Raw genomic sequence first — 19426 nt, 5'->3', positions numbered from 1 at the left:
ACCCTACTATATAAAACCAATCAAGACAGAGTAGAAGGCGGGTAGAGAGTGATTCTGATCTTCTCGGTCCTTCTTTTTCTTCCTTCAGAGGAGATAAACAGAGCCCCAGCATTTAGAGTGACTTGTCTGACAGGCTGAACCCAGCTGTCAGCCCTTCCCTGCCCCCTCAACTTGTCAGTCTTTCATTCATTTAATCATTTCTCATGGAGTGCTCACGATGTGCCAAGTGCTATGCTGTGTGCTGGGGGAACAATTTAGACACAAATTAGACATGACCAAACAGTTCTACTGATTATTTATCACCTGTTGTCCTCCTTACATTTTTTAAAAAGACTTTATTTATTTGAGAGAGCAAGTGAGCGAGCGAGAGAGCGTGAGCAGGGGGAGGGGCAGAGGGCGAGGGAGAAGCAGACTCCCCGCTGAGTGGGGAGCCTGACTCACCCAGGATCAGGACCTGAGCCAAAGTCAGACCCTTTACCTGATTGAGCCACCCAAGCGTCCCATCCTCTTTCAATTTTAACATTCCATCCCTACAGGATATTAAGTATAACTTGACAAAGAGCTAATTCAGTAGTTTCTAGAGAAGAACAAGGTAAACAATAAGAATGGGTCATGATCAGGAAATACACTGCTTAGGCTTCCCATAATACTCACTCATCAAATCTCTAAATGTTGTTTTATCATGTGTCATCAGATTGTCCATAATTGCTCTCCAACTGAAAGGAACAAGGATTACGATATGTAATTAAGATTTTGTTGCTGTTACCATTAAAAACACAGTGTTCTACTTTGCAGGACAGTCACTGGTTTCAGTGAGATGCATTATCACACTGAATGAAAGCAAGACCACGACTTACTGATTAACACAAGAGGCATCCATCTGAAAGAAACTGGGATCCATAAAGAGGTCAAAGGCTTCTTTTTTCCAAGCTCTCCGTGTGTACTGATACCCGCTAAGACTGCTAAGCAGCTGGACACAGGCCCGGTAACTAGGGGCATTATGCGCACTAGGAGGAAGGAGAACCAGAACCACTTTAACCAATATGGTCTAACTTGAATCATGGGATTCATCTATGTTCACATTCACCTAAAACGATGATATGAAATGAAGACCCATAACAGAAATAATGTTTTTCTTTAAAAATCATTACAATTCAAAGCAAAAATAATGTCATTTTGTGGTAATTCCAAAAACGGCAATAAAGGAACACAATGTGTTTCTAATAGGCTCTGAATTAAGAAAAGTACTTTAATAAGAGTACCTGTGATTTCGGAGGTAGGGCACAACATAATGCATAATATTTACAAGTAAAGGAATAACCCGTTCCTTTTCATCACTATAGAAAACCATATCCAAAAGATGAGCCAAAACCTAAAAAACATAAGAAATGAAGTATAATCTAGCAGCTAAAACTGACAGCATTTGGAGGTGGGTTTCAGTCTGTAAGTCGAATACCTAGAATACCTTAAAATTATAAAAATCTAAAATCAGATGTCACTAAGCCATTTCTGTCACTCTGTTTTTTGCCCACTATAAATATAGGAGTATGAGCAAATTTTTACTATTTCCAACTGAGATAGCGAAGTATAGAAAGAGATCAAGAACCTTCTAATGTGACAGTGAGTAAACAGTGAATTAAAGACTAGACACTCAGTATTCTTTCTCTGACAGTTAAAAGAGGGCTTGAAATAAACTAATCAAATGAACTGAGCTGTTTAAGTCCCAACTCTATCAATTAATAGCTCTTTGGCCTTAGTCATATTGTTCTAATCTTTATGAGACTTTGTATCCACAACTGAAAAGGGGAAACAAAAGTGACCTACAAGGCTATATAACAGGATATAAAAAAAAACAGCATGTCAGAGGACAGATCTAAAAATATTTGGTAAACTGTAAAATATTTCAGTGTGGCAAGCATCATTAAGCATCATTATACCACCTCTAACCCTCCTGATCATACTGTGATACAAAAGCACTTTTCTTTTTAAAAATCATACTTAAAAAAACAGTGCATGGGGAAGGAAGCAGTATCTAAAGCTATCACTAATATTTAACAAACTAAATAGTCTGAATACAAAGTCAAAACTTTATTCTTTATAGTGATCTCTAGAAGTACAAAATGGTTTTTCAAATTAAAAACTCCTCTGTCAGAATTACCTGCTAATACTGAATTGTGACACTGTTTACTTCGAAGTTCATGTGAAAAAACTTGATATTTACCTCAGAAAGTAATGTCAATGCATGGACACTATATACAGAAGGAGTTATGTTTGAAGTTTCCATTGCAGGTGATAACATATCTAAATAAGAGAAAAGACAGGTCAAGGTACAGTTAGACCTTTTCCCCGTAAAAAAAGCTACCTGCTAACATGAGAAAGGGATGATCTTATGGTGCTTACAGTGCTAGTTGCCAGGATCGTAGTAAACAGGTGCCTATAAATATGAACCCCAATGTTTGAAATCAATACCTTCAACATCAGATTCCAAATTGGTTCCATCCACCATTATTTTGGGAGAAGGCTTAACTTCAAGATTTCGTCGCAGCCATGTTGTCTGTTCCAAAGAAGAACCAGCAATGGCACCAATTGCATCCACTATTTTATGAGTCACGTCCTAAAGAAACAAGGAAAAAAAACACTCCCTGTATATGTGTGCATGTGCGCACACACACGTGCTCATAACTTCAGAGATGATCTTATTTAACCTTATCTTTTTAGAGCTGAGGGCACCGAGACACAGAGTTTTGGCAACGGCCCTCAATTCAGAATGCCTTACCTGAAGGTCTCTTTGGTCTTTTTTATTTTCCAAACTAGGGTTTTTCATAATAAACTCATTCAGAACCCTAAAAGGGCCAAAGGGAAAAAAACAAAACAAGACAGGAAATATCAGTGTAAAGGAAATGATGCAATCTGATTTCTCCCAGTGACCAAGTGGCTTTGTGTCCTCAACTTCTATTTTATGTGTTTAATGAATGTATGAGTATCCTGTGACTCTGTTGAAAGGAATAAACATATGCACAAAAACACATGTAAAGGATGTTCCTGACAGCTTATTCATAAAAACACCAAATTGGAAAGAACCCCAAAGTCCAGCAACAGAAGAGAATTTGTAGCATAATCATACAGTGAAATACTGAACAGCAATGAAACTTAATAAATTATAGCTACATGAAATTACACGGATGAATCTTATAAACATAAGCTGTGTGAAAGAAGCAGACACAAAATAAAATATTTACATATACTTAGAGTTCAAAAAAAAGGGCAAAATTTATCTGTGGTGTTAGAGGCCAGAATAATGGTTATCTTTGGGGAGAAGGTTCGGACAGTAATTGGGAGGGGAACTGAGGAGACATACGGTGTTTTATTTCTTAATTTAGACTTGAATTATATAGTTGATGTGTTCACTCTAATAACTTGTGGGGTAGTGTACTAATTATTTGTGTATTTTTCTGTTTGTTTTATATATCAACAAAAAAGTAAAAAAAAAAAAAAACCCCAGCAATTTTAAATTGTAACAGAAATGGCTTCTAATCCTGTGTGTATGTAACAGATTAAAAATACTTCATGAATGAAAAAAAATTTCAACTTCTGTTGTTTGCTAAAATTCCACTCGATATTTACTCTGACATTTATCTTTTATTAAGATAAATTATATGCATAATTATTTCCAAACTAACATGTGAGGTTATTTTGAAAAGCAACCTTCATATCAATTTCTATTTTATAATTAAGAATTTTTAGAACATCAGTGGAATGGTCGGTAGTAAACAAACACACAACCAGAAATTTAAAAAGGGAATTAAGTTTCTAGTCTAACTGAAATGTCCAACTTTTTACTTAAACAATCTGAGTATATACACTTGAGAAGGAGGTAAGATCCTTATTTTCTGAGAAATGAGAAAGGAAGAAAAAGCAGGTGAGGAGAGTCTCCTGTGGGGAAGCTACAGGTGACAATAAATAGCTTTAATTTCTAATGAAATTAGGCAGCAGGGTTATTTGCTGATAACTCAAAGAACTGTACGTATAGTCCCTCTTTGAGCCTTAAAATAACTTAGGTAGGTAGGGCAGGCGCCATTATTTTTGCTTGATAGACAGGAAAATAGCCTTGGAGAGATTTACGGAGGTACCCAAGGTCACAGGGACGAGGGCTGGAACTAGAGATTAGAAAAGAAGAATTAGAAATCTTCATGAGTACGTTGTTTGATTTCTAGGATTTCTATTTATCTTCTCAATCACTAGAACTCATACACACCAGTTACCTTAACTTTTGATCCAGGAATTGCAGACATTGAGTCGGCTGTTCTTTTCTCATCACATCTTCAACATCTAAAACTCCTTCAGCTTTTTGATTTAGATAATTTTCAAAACAGATAGTGTGAGGGACTGGGAATCATCATGATGCCTGAAATTCTTGGGCAGGGGCTTTGGCTCACTTTGGCTGGGCTGGGACCTCAGTGTTACTCAGCTACCTCAGCCTGACCTGCTCTCACCAAGCTCTCACCACGGTTTCTCTACCTCCTCTCTGCTTCCTAGTGTGAGTACATGCCCACATTTACCAGAAAACTTGAGGCCATCTCACTGAAGAATCCTCACCTTCCTTCTTCTCCACTTTAAAATTTTCTAGACCATTGGTTGCCAAACCAGAACTGCTAGTTCCCATAAGGAAAATAAGGGTCGAAGCTGTGTCTTTGTATATAGAGTCACACATCTACACATGCAAAATCCCCATCAGAACTATAGAAGTCAACCAAAAGGTCAAAGTTCTTTGGACTTGGTTGAATTTATATCCATTCAATATGAGAACATGTTGAGTGTCGCTGGCCATTGAAGACCTCATTGGACTGTCTGAGGTAATGTAAAAAGGCTGGGGAAAAGTTTACTCTATTCCCACCCCCCCCTTATATCTTAAGCAGTCCTTTTCAAACTTTAGTGTATACTCACTCAAATCACTTGGGGATCTTGCTAGAAAGCAGATTCTAATTGGGGTGGTCTGGGGTAAAGCCTGTTTATGTTCAGGGCCCTGAACTCAAATGACTTTCCTCTATGAAGTTCCCCATCAGCCATGCTACTCATCCCGAAAGTAACTACTATTACAAGTTTTATGTTAGTACATTTACATTTTGTATAAACATGCATTGTTTCCTCCCTACGGCCTCCTGCCTTTTTTTCAGGCCTCATACCATATGCCTAGTTCTATACCTTGAGAATTCCATGAGAAGACAGTGATCGCGTGGTCACCCAAAACATCTGTTATTCAGCAATTAGGACAGTGATCATTATTCTGTTCTTCAAAATAATATTTTTAAGCGAAATTGCTTACCCAAGTATAAGAAACTGCCCTGGGGCTGGAAGACTCAGTTGTATAGAGTCTTTCAGAAGTATCAACAGTGATGCCCAGCTATCCACTAAATTGGGCACTGGAATTCTGCAAGATAAATATAGTTGCGTATATATAGAGAGAGGCACAGCAAACTTTAGTTTTCTTTATATTTTCCCACAGCCTTTAACACATTTTCCTACTAGTTTCTCTGAAACATTCCCTAAATTTGTATAGAATATGATAGGACAAAATTCCTAAAAGCCTTATGTTTTCTATTAATATTATATATATAAAAAAAACCCAACACATTTAAAATATACAGTGTGACTTATTAGTACAGAAATTTTGCTAGAGAAATCCCAGTTTTAATTACATGGACTCTCAGAAGTAAAATACAATTGCAGTAAGTCTCAGTTTAATTACTGACATAGTCACTTGCTCTCGGTCCTATCCTCTCCATTTATATTAGCTCTTTTTCCTTCACCTATGAGTCTTTATCTCATCGAAGGGAGAGTTACCAATCTGTCCTGAACGAAGTGGTCTCACATCTAGAGAAATTAAGATTATCTCTGTTTCAGTCTGGCCTTAACCATAACACCTCTATGTATCTAAGTTCAGACGTTAGGTAGTCCTTGCTCTAAATCACAATCAGTTTAAATATACTACCTAACCTAACTTTATAAATGTTAGTCATAGATCACAAATTGATGCCAAGTTTGGTGATTAATATGGAACTGCCTTATAAGGGAGGATTAAGATTGAGGTCTTCAGTAAGAAGTTTATCAAAACTCAACTGACTTCTGTTCAGGGGAACACAAAACTGGAATACCAGAACAAGAAGATATTTTATCATCATTCCTAACGTTAAAAAAAAGTCAGATTAGATTACCACATGTTCACCCATATTAAAGTAATAATGGATTCAGTGGCAACAGGCATGGTTTCAAGAGTTGGATTCAGCATTTCATTTATACTTAAATGATTTTCTTACAATTCATTGTTTCAGTAGCCATAGAATCTCTAATACACTTAGGTCTTTAGGTTTGCAGGATCTGCCTGGCTGGCTCATTAACATACCCATTGACTTGTATAAATATATCCATAGACAATGTTGCTAGCATTTGTTCTTTTAGTTTTAAAAGGAAAAATTAGCAACTTCTTGAAAGGATTCAGGTGCTTGTCTCCTCTATTCCCTGACTTTTACACATTACTAATGCAGAAAGGAGAGATTTATATCAGTTATCTTACCTTTGAATATAAGCATAGAAAAACTGAAGCATGCAGACTTCCAAAGAAAGATGTTTCTATAAACAAAAGAAATCAATTTTACATTGAAGAAAAACGCTGCTTTAGCTTTTTTATTGTTGCAACTACTCTGTACTTTACTGCCAATTTTTAATATAAAACATTAAAAGAAAACAAAAACACTAGTTTGTCATAAAAAATAAAGCCATGCGAACTCATTTAGTAGAAAAAAACTTAACCCAAGATCTGTTTAAAAAGTTGAAAATGGACAGAAGAAATCAAAAGATTCTCAAACCTCCCCCACCACACATCAAAAGTTGATGCTCCAGTCATTATTTTTAAATGATCCATTTACTCTGTAAGCATCAACATCAGTTTTAATCAGCTTATATTACACTTGGGTGGTGCTAGCAGAATTGGGTTGAAAATTTTTACAAAATTAGAATTTAAATCTATTTTACTACAAGTTTCTGCTAACTTAGTGTAGTTTGTTCAAATCTGAGACCAACTCCTAATAGCCTCCTAATGTAGTCTTTAACTAGAAATAGTGCTGAGTGTGCTAATTTCTAACGACAAGTGTTTTCTTTTTTATTATATGTTATACTCGGCACTACACTAAGTTAGCAGAAACTGGTAGTAAAAGAGGGGAGACGAACCATGAGAGACTGGACTCTGAGAAACAATCTGAGGGTTCTAGAGGGGAGGGGGTGGGGGGATGGGCTAGCCCGGTGATGGGTATTAAAGAGGGCACGTTCTGCATGGAGCACTGGGTGTTACACGCAAGCAATGAATCATGGAACACTACATCAAAAACTAATGATGTAATGTATGGTGATTAACATAATAAAATAAAATAAAAAAAATTAGTAACAGGCAAGAAAATGATACTGATGTCCACTGACATTTACCGATTTGTTCCTTTTTAGTACCAACTATTCCCCTGAAGGTTCCCCTTTATCACAAAGAAAAATCCAGTATCTAATGGATTCAGAATTTAGACTCAGAGCAAGGAGGCAGCCGTTGGAAGGTGTGGTGGTGGAATCTGCTCGTTTTCATATCCTTCATGCCTAGTCCAATGTCTGGCACAAGCAGATGCTCAAAATATTATGCTGAATTGAGCTTTCACATGCAAATTTAAAATCCTATCGCAAATGCCGCAGGGGTGATGTTAGAATAGTTAGCATGTTAGAAGTTAACATGGATATTAGCTATTCACACATGCAAGTATACTCTTCCCATTGGCAACTCAAGAAAAAGATAAAATTTTAAAAAATAAACATTTTCAGATATGTGTAACAATTCTGTTTATTTTCTCAGAAAATATGACCTCTTAGTATTGCTGGAACAAAGAACAGAAGAAAGTAGAGAAGTCCATAATTTTACTCATTTGCAGACTTTTATATCTGCCTAATTAGAGACAATGTGCTGTGAGTAATGTATTATTATTACTGTATTGTATTATTATTACTATATTATTATTCATTTTCTGTAGCCCTTGCAAAGCACGGGTGTGTACATGGTCAAGAAATGACATTGACTAGAACTAAGGTTACAGCAAAATGTTGGACATTCATTCCAGAGAGAAAGCAATAAAGAAGCTGTAAAATAATAATAATAATAATAATAATAAGGCAACAACTGAGATCAGCCGACCTTGGGCTCTGGCTTGTGTGTTCTTCCTTTAAATGACCAGAAAAACCTCCCCTAAGAATTCGGTCATACAAGTCTGAACAGCCTTAGACATTCACATAAGAGATCTAAGCAGTGAATGGCTCTTCACCGGCTATGGGAATGATCACAATAGCAGTCACTGCAGATACTGATAAATGTTTTGATTACGGTAGTGTGAGGCCAACATGCCTTCCTCTCTGCAATCTGTAAAAGGACAATGCTGTACAAAAAAATATCTTACCTCCCAGCATCATTTTTGAAACAGAATTGTCGATAAATGCAAAGAAAAGCTCTTCTTACCTTGTCCTTGGCTATGGCTGGGGGCTGCTTTAAAACTTCTTTCACGGTCTGCATAACGGTTTCTGCTCTCATGACACTGATGGAGCGAACCAGTTCTACTAGTAGAAGCTGTTCTTCACTCGCTGCAGGAATGACCTGGATAAACACATCATTGTGTCTCTGTATGTAGGTGGGTACATAAGTCTTTTAAGAGAAGTCACAGAATTAAGAGAATATCTCATGGGCTCTTTTTAATATAAAGGACTTTGCAAGTCTCTTGATTAGGTAAAAAAATATATTTTTATCAATACAATGTATATACATCATTTCAAAAAATCAAATAGGACAATAAGCCTTACAAGAAAAGATAGCAGTGTCCTATCCTATATCTCACATTCCCAAAGCAACCCTGCTCAACTCTTAGCTCTTTTCTATTATTTGAGTGATACACAGCTTTTTTCCCCCATTTCATGATTTTTTTTTTCAATTTCCTACTGACTTCCTACACCAGAAGACAAAAATTTAGCTCCCCTACACTTCTCTCCCTACCTCCCAACATAGTTATGTCATAATTTTACTTAAATCAATATCTAATATTCATTAACTATTTACGGTTGTACTGTGTATTATACTGTCATTCCATTTCTTTTACTTTTTCTTTTTCCTAGAGTTAATAAACTGCTTTATTTTTGTTTGGTTTTCTCCATCTCTATCATAAATTCATCCCCAAATTACTCCAACAACTGTAAACCTCTTATTACATATTCGAATATATTAGGTAATTAATCTTCTACCCTTTTCCTCCTGTTTTTTTTTTTTTTTCCTTGAGACATCTGTTAGAGGTCTTTATGCTCCACCCTGGGTTGGTACTCCCTAGGCTTGCTACAAAGTAACATCTTGATATCTTTTCTGTGACCATCAGTCTAGAAATTCCCTTTCCTTGTCTTCTGTGTCCAAACCCCTCATTCTTGGATCCCGTGTCTTCTTCCTTCTTGGTTTATGCCTCCTCTAATGGAGATGCATCTTCCAGTAGCCGAGAAAGGGTGAATTGATGGTAATACCTTTATAAAAAATAGATACTGCATGGTTCAAAATGCCTTGAGTGACAGTTTGACAGGATAAGGCATTATAGGTTGAAATTAATTTTCCCATCACAATTTCCAGCGCTGCTCTTGATAAGTCTTATCATGATTCCACTGAATAGGAACAGTATTTTCTCTTAAGATTTTCAGATCTTTGATCTCCAGTGTTCTGAAACTGCATGCTGATCTTTGTGTAAATCTCTTTTCATAGTGTCTGTGGAAACTCATTTCCTTCATTTCTGGAGAATTCTCTTGTACCATTTCGTTAATATTTTTTCCCTTCATTTCTTCTGTTCTTTCTGCAAAAAAGATACTGACCCTCCAGTATCACTCTCCTAATTTTCTGATCTCCTTTCCCCTACTTCCCATATCTCTAAGTTTATATTTTATTTCTGGTATTTATCCACCTTCTCTTCCAACACTTGTACTGATTTTGTTTCGTTTCTGCTATAAAAAAAATTTATATCCAAGAAAAATTTTAATTTTTGCAAAGGTCTTTCTTAGAATCTTCTTATATCATGGATGCAATATAGCTTCACCTCTTGCAAGGGCATCACTATTATTACTTACATGTTATTCTGTTACCTGCACTGATTCTTTTGACTTTATCTAGTTGTTTTGGTCACTGTCTATCAATAGTAGAGGCTTTCTTCATGTGGCTGGTAATCCTTGGCTCTTTATTCATATTTAAATGTCAGGAATAATAATACGACTAATATTTACAGAGTGCTTATTAAGTGCCAGGCATTGCTCTAAGTGCCACATATCTATATTCTTCCAATTCTCACAACCTCATGAAGTAGTATTTCTACCTCAGGGTCATACAGTTAGTAAAGTAAGAGTTTGGTTTCAAAGTCTGTGCTCGTAACAACTCTGCTATTATTGCTTTTGAAAAAGAAATTAAAAAGTGATAAGTCAAGCATTTGTGTGCAAGACCAGTGGGCAGGGAGGCCTCCCTGTGTGGTGACTGCAGCCTAGTGTTTTGTTAGTAGCCTCAAAAACTTTAGTAGCTATGTCTTTTTTCTTGGTCAGGTCATCTTCCCAGAAGGAATCCTCAAAATTCCTACCTAAGGGCCATACTGCTTCCTGCTACCTACTGGGGTGAGGCTAGTGCCCAGTTTTCAGTATATAAACTTTTTGCAAATGCTCCTGTTTTCACCATGAAGTCTAATGTGTACCTGTGTGAATCTTGTGCCCTTGGGTTCAGAGCCTTTCTTGACCAGCTCTTTACAGAGCAAACTTGACTCCAATCTCCTGCTTGGGTGCTTAATGCTAATTAAGAGCGGGTAGTTGCTTGAGCTGGGGAAAAAGGATCTAGAAGTTGTCCCGCTGCTCCTTATATAAATTTTCAATCAATCCTCCAGATTTCAGCCGCATCCCAACCCTGTGCCTTTAGAGGTACCTGACACTTCAAATTCCAGAGTCCATCTATAGTTTTACAGTGGAAACTGCTTCCTTTCTTGCGGCAGTTTAGTTATCAATTTTCTCTATTAAATCAGTTACCACACAGACATGTGTTTTTTTTCTTCTCGTAAAATTCTGCTGACACTTCTTATTTTTCTGTGGTCAACTCTCTCAATTTTTTGTCGTTGTAGGTTTATGCATTTTTAAATCCTTTTATTCTCAATTTTGAAAGAGCACAGAAAAATGCATGTGTTCATTATGCCTTGTTAATAACAAACCACAGGTCCTTGACTGATTTTAAATACTTAAGGATTTTACTTCTGTCTAATGTAGTATCTGTTACTGAATCCTACCATGTAAAAAATGTCATATTTATTTTTATTCCTTTTGAAACTTCAACTTATATGTAATGTGAAATCAACACAAAAATAACAGATCAGAAACCTTTAACTAGATAAATCATGTATCTTCTGTGAATGTTAATTATTTAATAGCCTTAATATTCTTATGAGTCACTATTTCCAATATAGAACATTTTTGAGCTTTCGAACTCACAAAGCTGCAAAAATTTCACATATATAATCCAGTTAAGTCAATATATGGATTACATTTAGAAACTATTTAAGCTATCATGTCTTAATGAAAATCTGGTCAAGATGAAAACTCTCCATACCCTGAATGACTAACATTTAAAAAAATACCCTGTACTATGTTAACTTTTCTATTTCAAATAGAGTTAATATACGAATTTCTTTTTTTCCATAAAATGATGCTTTTTATACTTATTTAAGACATTTGAGCAGTAAATACATCATTATACCTGTAGAAAAACTACTGCTTTTCTATTCCCCATCCCACCCCAGGCCCACTGCAACTAACGGGGAATTGAAAATTCACATATACTCACTGCTTCTCAAACGACACGACAGAAGTACCAAACAGTTAAACATGTACCTTGGTCCGGGTGGTGGTTTTGTTCTGTCTTCTTTCATTCCATACAAACGCAATAGCAGCCATAAAGTGAACACCATGATTCATTGAAATGGGGCCCAATAATTCAAGAATCTGCTGTCTCAAGTTCTAAAACAATTTAAATAAACAAGTGAATTAAAAATTATGGAACATTAATAGACTGCACTTTTAGCTTTTTTTTTTTTTTTAAATACTATATAGTGCTTTCATGTTTTGCCACCCAAGTAACAGTAGAGGACACTTTAATAGTGTTAAAGGAGGCAATCATGGTTATTTTAACTGGGAAAGAAAAAAAAAAAACCCTATAAAATGACAACTGCCAGTCAGCCAAATGCAGGAGTCTATATGACATAATAGGAAAACACTACATATGAAATCCAATTAGTAGATTCCTTTAAAAAGAAAGGGAGTGTTTTATATTTAAGTGAAATTATACAACGGAAAAGCATAGTTTAATCTAAACGTAAGTACTTAAGTAAAATTTTAAAATAGTTTCCACCCTTCCTCTTCCCCTAATTTCAATTGTGCTCCCATTACTCCCCGATCTAGGGAGTCAGGTCTAAGAGTAAGATTAGGTAACTGAGGGATATCAATTCAACAACTTGACATTGTATAACATGCTTTCAAATAGAATTTTCCTCTAAGTATAAAGTAGAAAATTTGGAAAATGCCAGAGTGTAACAAAAAAATTTAGACACTCAACCATTAATCATATTATGCTGAGATAATCACTATTAACATTAATTTCTTTTTCTGCATATTTTTTATAGAATTATAGATACAAGATTTGTTCAATTACGTAATGTCCTTGTTTCACTGAAGTTTTACACATTTTCTATCCACTAAGATTTCTTTAAAACCACAATTATTAGTAGCTATGTAATGTAACATTAAAAGTGTAATTTATTTAACCATTTCCATATTTGCTGTTTAGGATCTCTCTTTCTTGCCACTACATAAGTCTATAATGATATGTATGTATCTCTGCATAATTTTGATTACCTTAGAATTCATTACTAAAGTAGATTACTAGGTCATAGACTACAAAACTTTTAAAGCTCTCTGTGCATATTGCTAAACTATTTTCTAGGAGAGTTCTGCATATTAAAATGTCAACTTAAGATGTCCTAAAGAAAAGGAATAAAATTATAATATGCATGAATGAAACTCAAAAACATTATGTCACATGAAAGAAGCCATATACAAAAGACCAAGTAACACATGACTCCATTTATTAAAAAGGTCCAGAAAAAGAAATGTATATGTAGAGAAAACAGATTAGTGGTTTATTGGAGTTAGTGAGGGGAACAAGGAGTGACTGCAAATTGGGCACCAGGAATCTTTTTGTGGTGATGGACACGTTCAATGATTGTGGTGACAGTTTCACAACTCTGGAAATGTAGTAGGAGAAAAAAATCATTGTACTGTATATACTTAAAATGGGTGAATTCTGTGATATGTCATTTCTCAATGAAACAGTTAAAATTATTTGGGAATTAATTACTCAATTCATGCAGTGTCAAAAATACTACTCAAATTATTCACAAATTCTGAATACAGTCTTTAGGAAAGTCCCTGAATCAACTTCTGAGCTCCACAGAGGAAGTGTGAATTGTCTAACCTTTGTGGCTCCAAGATTAATGGTGGTAACAGATGCAGAGGCAGCAACAGTGATCTTTTCTGAAGAATCAGCCTGATGCAGGATGCTCCAAAGCAATGTCACAGAGGACATGATCATATGAAGGATCGAGAGGATTCCACTGCGGGCTTCAAACAAGTGTTTTTGGTCTACGTTGACCAAAAGCTTAAATCGGGGGGAAAAACACGTATCATTTACTGAGGTTTACAAATGGGTACTTATTGGACCTCATTCTTTTCAAACTAGCCAAATATTCATGCAGTCTTACTTGGTGATACTGAGTAGTAGGATCCAACAAACAGTAATGGATAATGGCTGTGATCCCTTCTAAAAGAGTAAGAATCATATCTGGTGGAATGATTGATGCCATCCACAGAGGCCTGAAATAAAATGTATTCATTTGAACACAAGTTCTGTGAAAGAAAAGTTCATGTTTTTATCAATAGTAAATGTCCAGCAGGTGCTAGGCACATAGTAGGTGCTCAATAAATAGTACAGGAATAAATGACTAAGAGCATATATTTAGAAGCTTTTATATCCTAATCTCTAAAATAACTGAGTTGTACTAGAGTTCTTTTTGGCTAAAGAACTCAATACAAAATAAACAAATATAGCCAGTAAATTTCTAGTAACTATGTAAAAGCAGGCATATCAATATTAAATGATACAGGCAGTTCCCTCATACTTTACACGTAGTAGCTAAGGTTATACAGGAGATAAACCAGACACTAATCTATTAAACATCTGGCTAATTTCTGACAGACTAACTGAACATGGGGATACAGATGGAATTCACCACTAAACATGAAAATCGGAAACAAGAAATAAAATCAGATGGGAAAACAATTATTTTTAATTTAAAATTAATTTCTTAAAAAATTTGTTTGAGAGAGAGAGAGAGAGCACAGGCAGGGGGAGTGGCAGGCAGAGGGAGAGGGAGAAGCAGACTCCCCGCTGAGCAAGGAGCCCGATGAGAGGCTTGATCCCAGGACCCTGGGATCATGACCTGAACCGAAGGCAGATGCTTAACCCACTGAGCCACTCAGGCGCCCCTTAAAATTAATTTTAGTGTGACATTAATTTCCACTTAGATAACTTATCAGATAAAACTAGGGAAACCCTTTGCTGGGCTTTGCATTACTTTTGCCAGCTCAGTCAAGAACATCAAAATTAATTACAACCCTTAGAATAAAAAAAGGTCTGTTTAAATACTCCTCTCCGCCATTCTTGCATTCTTTTATCGATACTCTTTCTCAAGCTGAATTTTGTTCTTTGTGAAAATAACATACTTTCTGTAACCTACTGATAACCACTAATTTATTTACTCAAACGGTAAGTGACTTTGTGGACAATTCTGTGTCATGATGTGAAAGATGTCAACGATAGAGTTAAAAATCAACCTTACCTACTATCGGATAATCCTGTTTCGTATTTGTACTGCTGGATTAGATTATCTAAATTTCGGCAAAGCTGCAGCGTCACAGAAACAACCACCCTCTGTAGCACTTTTCCCATGTAAGGCAGAGTAGACGTGATTAAAGCAATCCACTGCGGGTGCATCTTACAAGCACAGTGTTGGTGCAAAGCTCGTATCACTGCACAAAGGAACATGCCTTGGCACGTGATCGGCTGAGCATGCAGATACTGAAGAGAAGTCATGGGCTGGTGGGGATTGATGTGTTCCAGGTCCGAGACGACAAAATCAAAACCCGTTTCGCTCTCTTCGGGGATAGTCATTACCCGGTGTTCCAGAACAATGAGCCTCTGAAGCACTTTAAGAAGTTGTGACTGGAGTGTGCTGCCGCTGTCAAATTCATCCTCCGAGAAATTGATAAGGCTGTCTTCTGAGAACCCCTCTTCGACGGCGACCACGTTCTTGCCTGTCACCTTCTCGCCATGCCATTTCTGTGCGCTGAAGATAGAGGACAGCAAGCAGTGAAGAATCACCTTCTGAACTTTGCACTTAGATAACATATCAGAGATAAAACTCGGGAAACCCTTTGCTGAGCTTTCTATTACTTTTGCCAGCTCAGTAAAGAGAAGCGTCAAAATTTCGATGCTCAGCATCTGCATGTTTCGATTGCCTATTAAGTCCTGTGCAGTGACCTTGACGTGAGTTGGGTAGTGGCTACGCATGTAATACAAGCAGAGGGAAATAAGGATTTCTATGTACATAGAACTCCGGAAGTTATGATTTGAGTCCACTGGAATGTGACTGTAAAAGTCTTTGCCCATAACAGAAATCCGGTGTCTGGCCAAGAGATTCTGAAGCAGAGACAACTGCGGGGTATATGCATTATTTACACTAGTGGTTGAAATGGCATTTACAAAAGTAATAGGATTAGTTTTTAAGATGGCTTTGATGGCAGAAAAAGCATAGAGAGTCCTCGATGAATCATACAACTGGAGATACAGAAGCACATGCTGATAGAGCGGATGGATGTTGAAACTGGGAGATTTCCGTGATCCGGGAGAACCCATATCACTCTCAATTTCAGAAATTTCTCCCTCTCCACAGCTGTACCAGTTCTCTAAATCCAGGCCATCGCTGAAGAACACACTGGTTTGTTTGAGTTTTTCATTTGAAGTTTTTTTCTTGTCATCATCCTTTTTTCTGGCAAGTTTTACTTTAGGTTTTGCTCCTGGTTGTTTACCAGACTCCTTAACGATGGTTTCTTTCTCGGAGACTTTTTCTGATAATTTTTCTTTGAAGCTGAACTGAATGCTACTGTGACTCCTCTGTCTAGATTTGGTTTCTACGGAAGCAACATTAGAGTCCTGGAGAGTCTGTGTGGTTCCTGAAATACAAGGTGAGGAACTATTTCTGGAGATTCCATTTGCCACGCACTCATGGCCTCCCTCCGCAGACACAGACAGAAAGTGGGAACTGTCGTTACTCAGCACAGCACTCTGGCTCTGCGGAGCGGACTGATCGTCAGTTTGGAGTGTCTCTTCGCCTGGGCCTACGTCCCTGTGCTTTGGGGGCATAGCTTCAATTTCTAACTGAGATGTAAGTGATGCAGATTCTGCTTCGAGGCCACTTACAACTTTACATATCAGGTCAAACACTACCTGCTGAACGTCATCATCCGGGGAGCTCGCATTTGGCATTTGGGAATCTTCTTGGACATTCACATTTTCAGGATCGACTTCATAACTCAAATTGTCCCCAGCAGAGGACTGTGAACATCCAGAGTCAGAACTCTGAAGTACTTCTATCTGTTGGTCTGGAAGATCAAAATCAGATACAACCATTGGAATTGTCTCACTGCTGGTACTTAGAAGGGAAAGTCTGTCGCTCAGTGGATTAACAGTGAGACTAAAATTCTCTATTTCATCCATGGTAAGCGGCTTTTCACCATTCCCTTTAGATGCAATGAGTTGTACTTGGCTTACTGGCATATGAGGAAAATAGCAAAGGAAAAATAGAAGACATATTAAAATAACTGAAATGGTAGACCGAATTCAAGATTTTTAATCATTAGCTTCATCACCAACTTATACTTTCCTAAAATTATATTTTAATTTATTACTATTTCAGACCCTTTAAGTTAGAAAATTATGTAGATGACTATTAACTAGAATTTAGTAAAGACAATTCAACAAGAGAAAGCCTATTAATTGAATTGAACAGAACAACACATTTAAAACAGATACAATGTAAAAATTTGCCCTTATCCCCAAATAAGGTATCTTTTTTACCGCAGTTCAAAATTTTAGTTCTTTTCCTCCCTGTGTGATACTTCCCTTTAGCTATGCTATTTCTAAGAATTCAAGTAGTTTGGGAGTAGGTATATATATATACATATATGTAGTTCCTTGATTTCAATAAAATTCAACATTTATGAATTATCTAATATGAGTAAGGCCCTGAACCTGGAGACAATGGCGGTGAGAGAAGGAAAAGACATCATTGCTCTCTATAGAGTTTGAACTCAGTAGGGGATCACAAACACACTCATCCATTTCTATACTTTTTGAGGGGCATACCAGGCTGACGGGCATTCTTTTTAGAAAGAGCAGAAGGCTTAGTTCCATATGAATAGTACCAAGCAAATGTTATGAAACTCAGGGAAAGCATGGTGACCCTACAGGTAAGGAGACTGATCTCAAGACAAGGTGAGAATTCAGCAGACAGGCAGGAACTGCAGCGGGTAAAATGCTAACACAAAGTTGGGGCGATAAGCAGGGTAGGGCATGCTCTGAGAACACTCAGGGGAAGCGGTGGAAAGGAAAGAAGGCTCTGTAGAGACACACTAAAGATGAAGTAGGAGCACACCGGCTCGGTCGCAGCTTCATCGCTCAGCAGCCATGGGACTGTGAGAAAGCCACAGCCCGCTCAGCAGCAGCTCCCTGCTCAGGGTTATTTGTGAAGATACAAATGAGATATGTAAGCATCTTTTGTCTCTGAAGTGTAATAAACTAATCTAATCTATGGGGCCATTATCACTGTATTACAGATGGCATCACTCGACAGTTTGTAAAGTGTGGACTTCAAGGAATAATAGTGAATATTTAACAAACACTTAGGATATGCCAGTCTGCAATAAACATGACACAAACAGGACGACATCTGATGTTCACAGTGAAGCCTGGAAAGGTGGATGCTACGATCCCCATTTCACAGAGGAAGAAAATGACTTATGAAAGCTAAATGTGCACTACAAACTTATTACACATTCCCAGTGAAGTAGCTCCACAGCCTTGCAGGACCAAAATTGCTAATTACACTCTAAAGGCATTTTCATCAAAATTGGAAGACTGTCTTTGCCCAGACCTGTGTTGACTCCTCCCTTGAAAGAGTCAACTGATAAGAGAGATCCAAGTCCTCTAAGGTGCTCACTGATGAAGGACATTCTGACACGTCCCACATGAGCACCGCCATGGCATGCGGTGGGGCGGGGGAACCCCATGCAGAACACCTCACTGTCGCCAATCACCGCCGTGTTCACCTCTCACTTTATTTTCATAACTTAATTCTAAATAAAGTTGTTCTACTTCCATGTGATATTCACCACTGCTGCAGGCAAAATTCTGCATGAAATGCTTGTCACTCTCTTCTCCAGGATAATAGGGAGCCTTATTCCAATAGCGTTCTGCTTGTACACGCTGCACCGAAACCCTCTGAGTTTTAGGATGAAGCAGGAGCAATAGCAATGGTTCCAAAACTCTTGCAATATCATGTCTTTGTAGCACTTGGTTCAGCCAGGCTTGTCCCACTGAGCTGGTAGAACCATCGAGGCTGTTAAGGCTATCTAACATGATGAACAGTGACCTACAATAAACACCGATAATTAAAAAAAAAAGAACAAAACACCTACTTGAATTGTAACACTTTAGTTTTTCTTAAATCAATATTATTATAAGTGTTATTATTTTGAATTAACTTTTTTTTTTTTTTAAAGATTTTATTTATTTGAGAGAGAGAGAGCACAAGCAGGGGGAACAGCAGAGGGAGAGGGAGAAAGAGACTCCCCTCTGAGCAGGGAGCCCGATGCGGGGCTCGATCCCAGGACCCTGGGATCATGACCTGAGCCGAAGGCAGACGCTTAACGACTGAGCCACCCAGGCGCCCCTTGAATTAACTTTTTTTTTTTTAAAGATTTTATTTATTTATTTGCGAGAGAGAGAATGAGAGACAGAGAGCATGAGAGGGAGGAGGGTCAGAGGGAGAAGCAGACCCCCCGCCGAGCAGGGAGCCCGATGCGGGACTCGATCCCGGGACTCCAGGATCATGACCTGAGCCGAAGGCAGTCGCTTAACCAACTGAGCCACCCAGGCGCCCCTTGAATTAACTTTTTTAAAAGTAGT

The 19426-nt window shown here is 37.4% G+C and overlaps 1 protein-coding gene across 1 annotated transcript in view; it reads right to left on the bottom strand.

Moving 5' to 3' along the window:
• Positions 1 to 19426, bottom strand: part of DOP1A (DOP1 leucine zipper like protein A) — a 97369-nt gene that overhangs the window by 11089 nt on the left and 66854 nt on the right. Inside the window, exons 14-27 of the mRNA XM_081829358.1 lie at positions 18631 to 18960; positions 15021 to 17010; positions 13884 to 13995; positions 13598 to 13780; positions 11959 to 12084; positions 8540 to 8674; positions 6572 to 6627; positions 5324 to 5428; positions 2777 to 2843; positions 2470 to 2614; positions 2222 to 2301; positions 1263 to 1372; positions 858 to 1007; positions 655 to 716 (exon numbers count right to left, since the gene is read on the bottom strand). Of these exons, the coding sequence (XP_081685484.1) occupies positions 655 to 716; positions 858 to 1007; positions 1263 to 1372; positions 2222 to 2301; positions 2470 to 2614; positions 2777 to 2843; positions 5324 to 5428; positions 6572 to 6627; positions 8540 to 8674; positions 11959 to 12084; positions 13598 to 13780; positions 13884 to 13995; positions 15021 to 17010; positions 18631 to 18960 (3651 nt within the window). The remainder of the gene's footprint in view (positions 1 to 654; positions 717 to 857; positions 1008 to 1262; positions 1373 to 2221; positions 2302 to 2469; positions 2615 to 2776; positions 2844 to 5323; positions 5429 to 6571; positions 6628 to 8539; positions 8675 to 11958; positions 12085 to 13597; positions 13781 to 13883; positions 13996 to 15020; positions 17011 to 18630; positions 18961 to 19426) is intronic.

Source organism: Leptonychotes weddellii, chromosome 8 (assembly GCF_054177405.1).
Source record: "Leptonychotes weddellii isolate Sample4059 chromosome 8, ASM5417740v2, whole genome shotgun sequence".
In the NCBI taxonomy this organism is placed as follows: Eukaryota; Metazoa; Chordata; class Mammalia; order Carnivora; family Phocidae; genus Leptonychotes; species Leptonychotes weddellii.
This window is presented reverse-complemented; position numbering and strand designations above follow the sequence as displayed.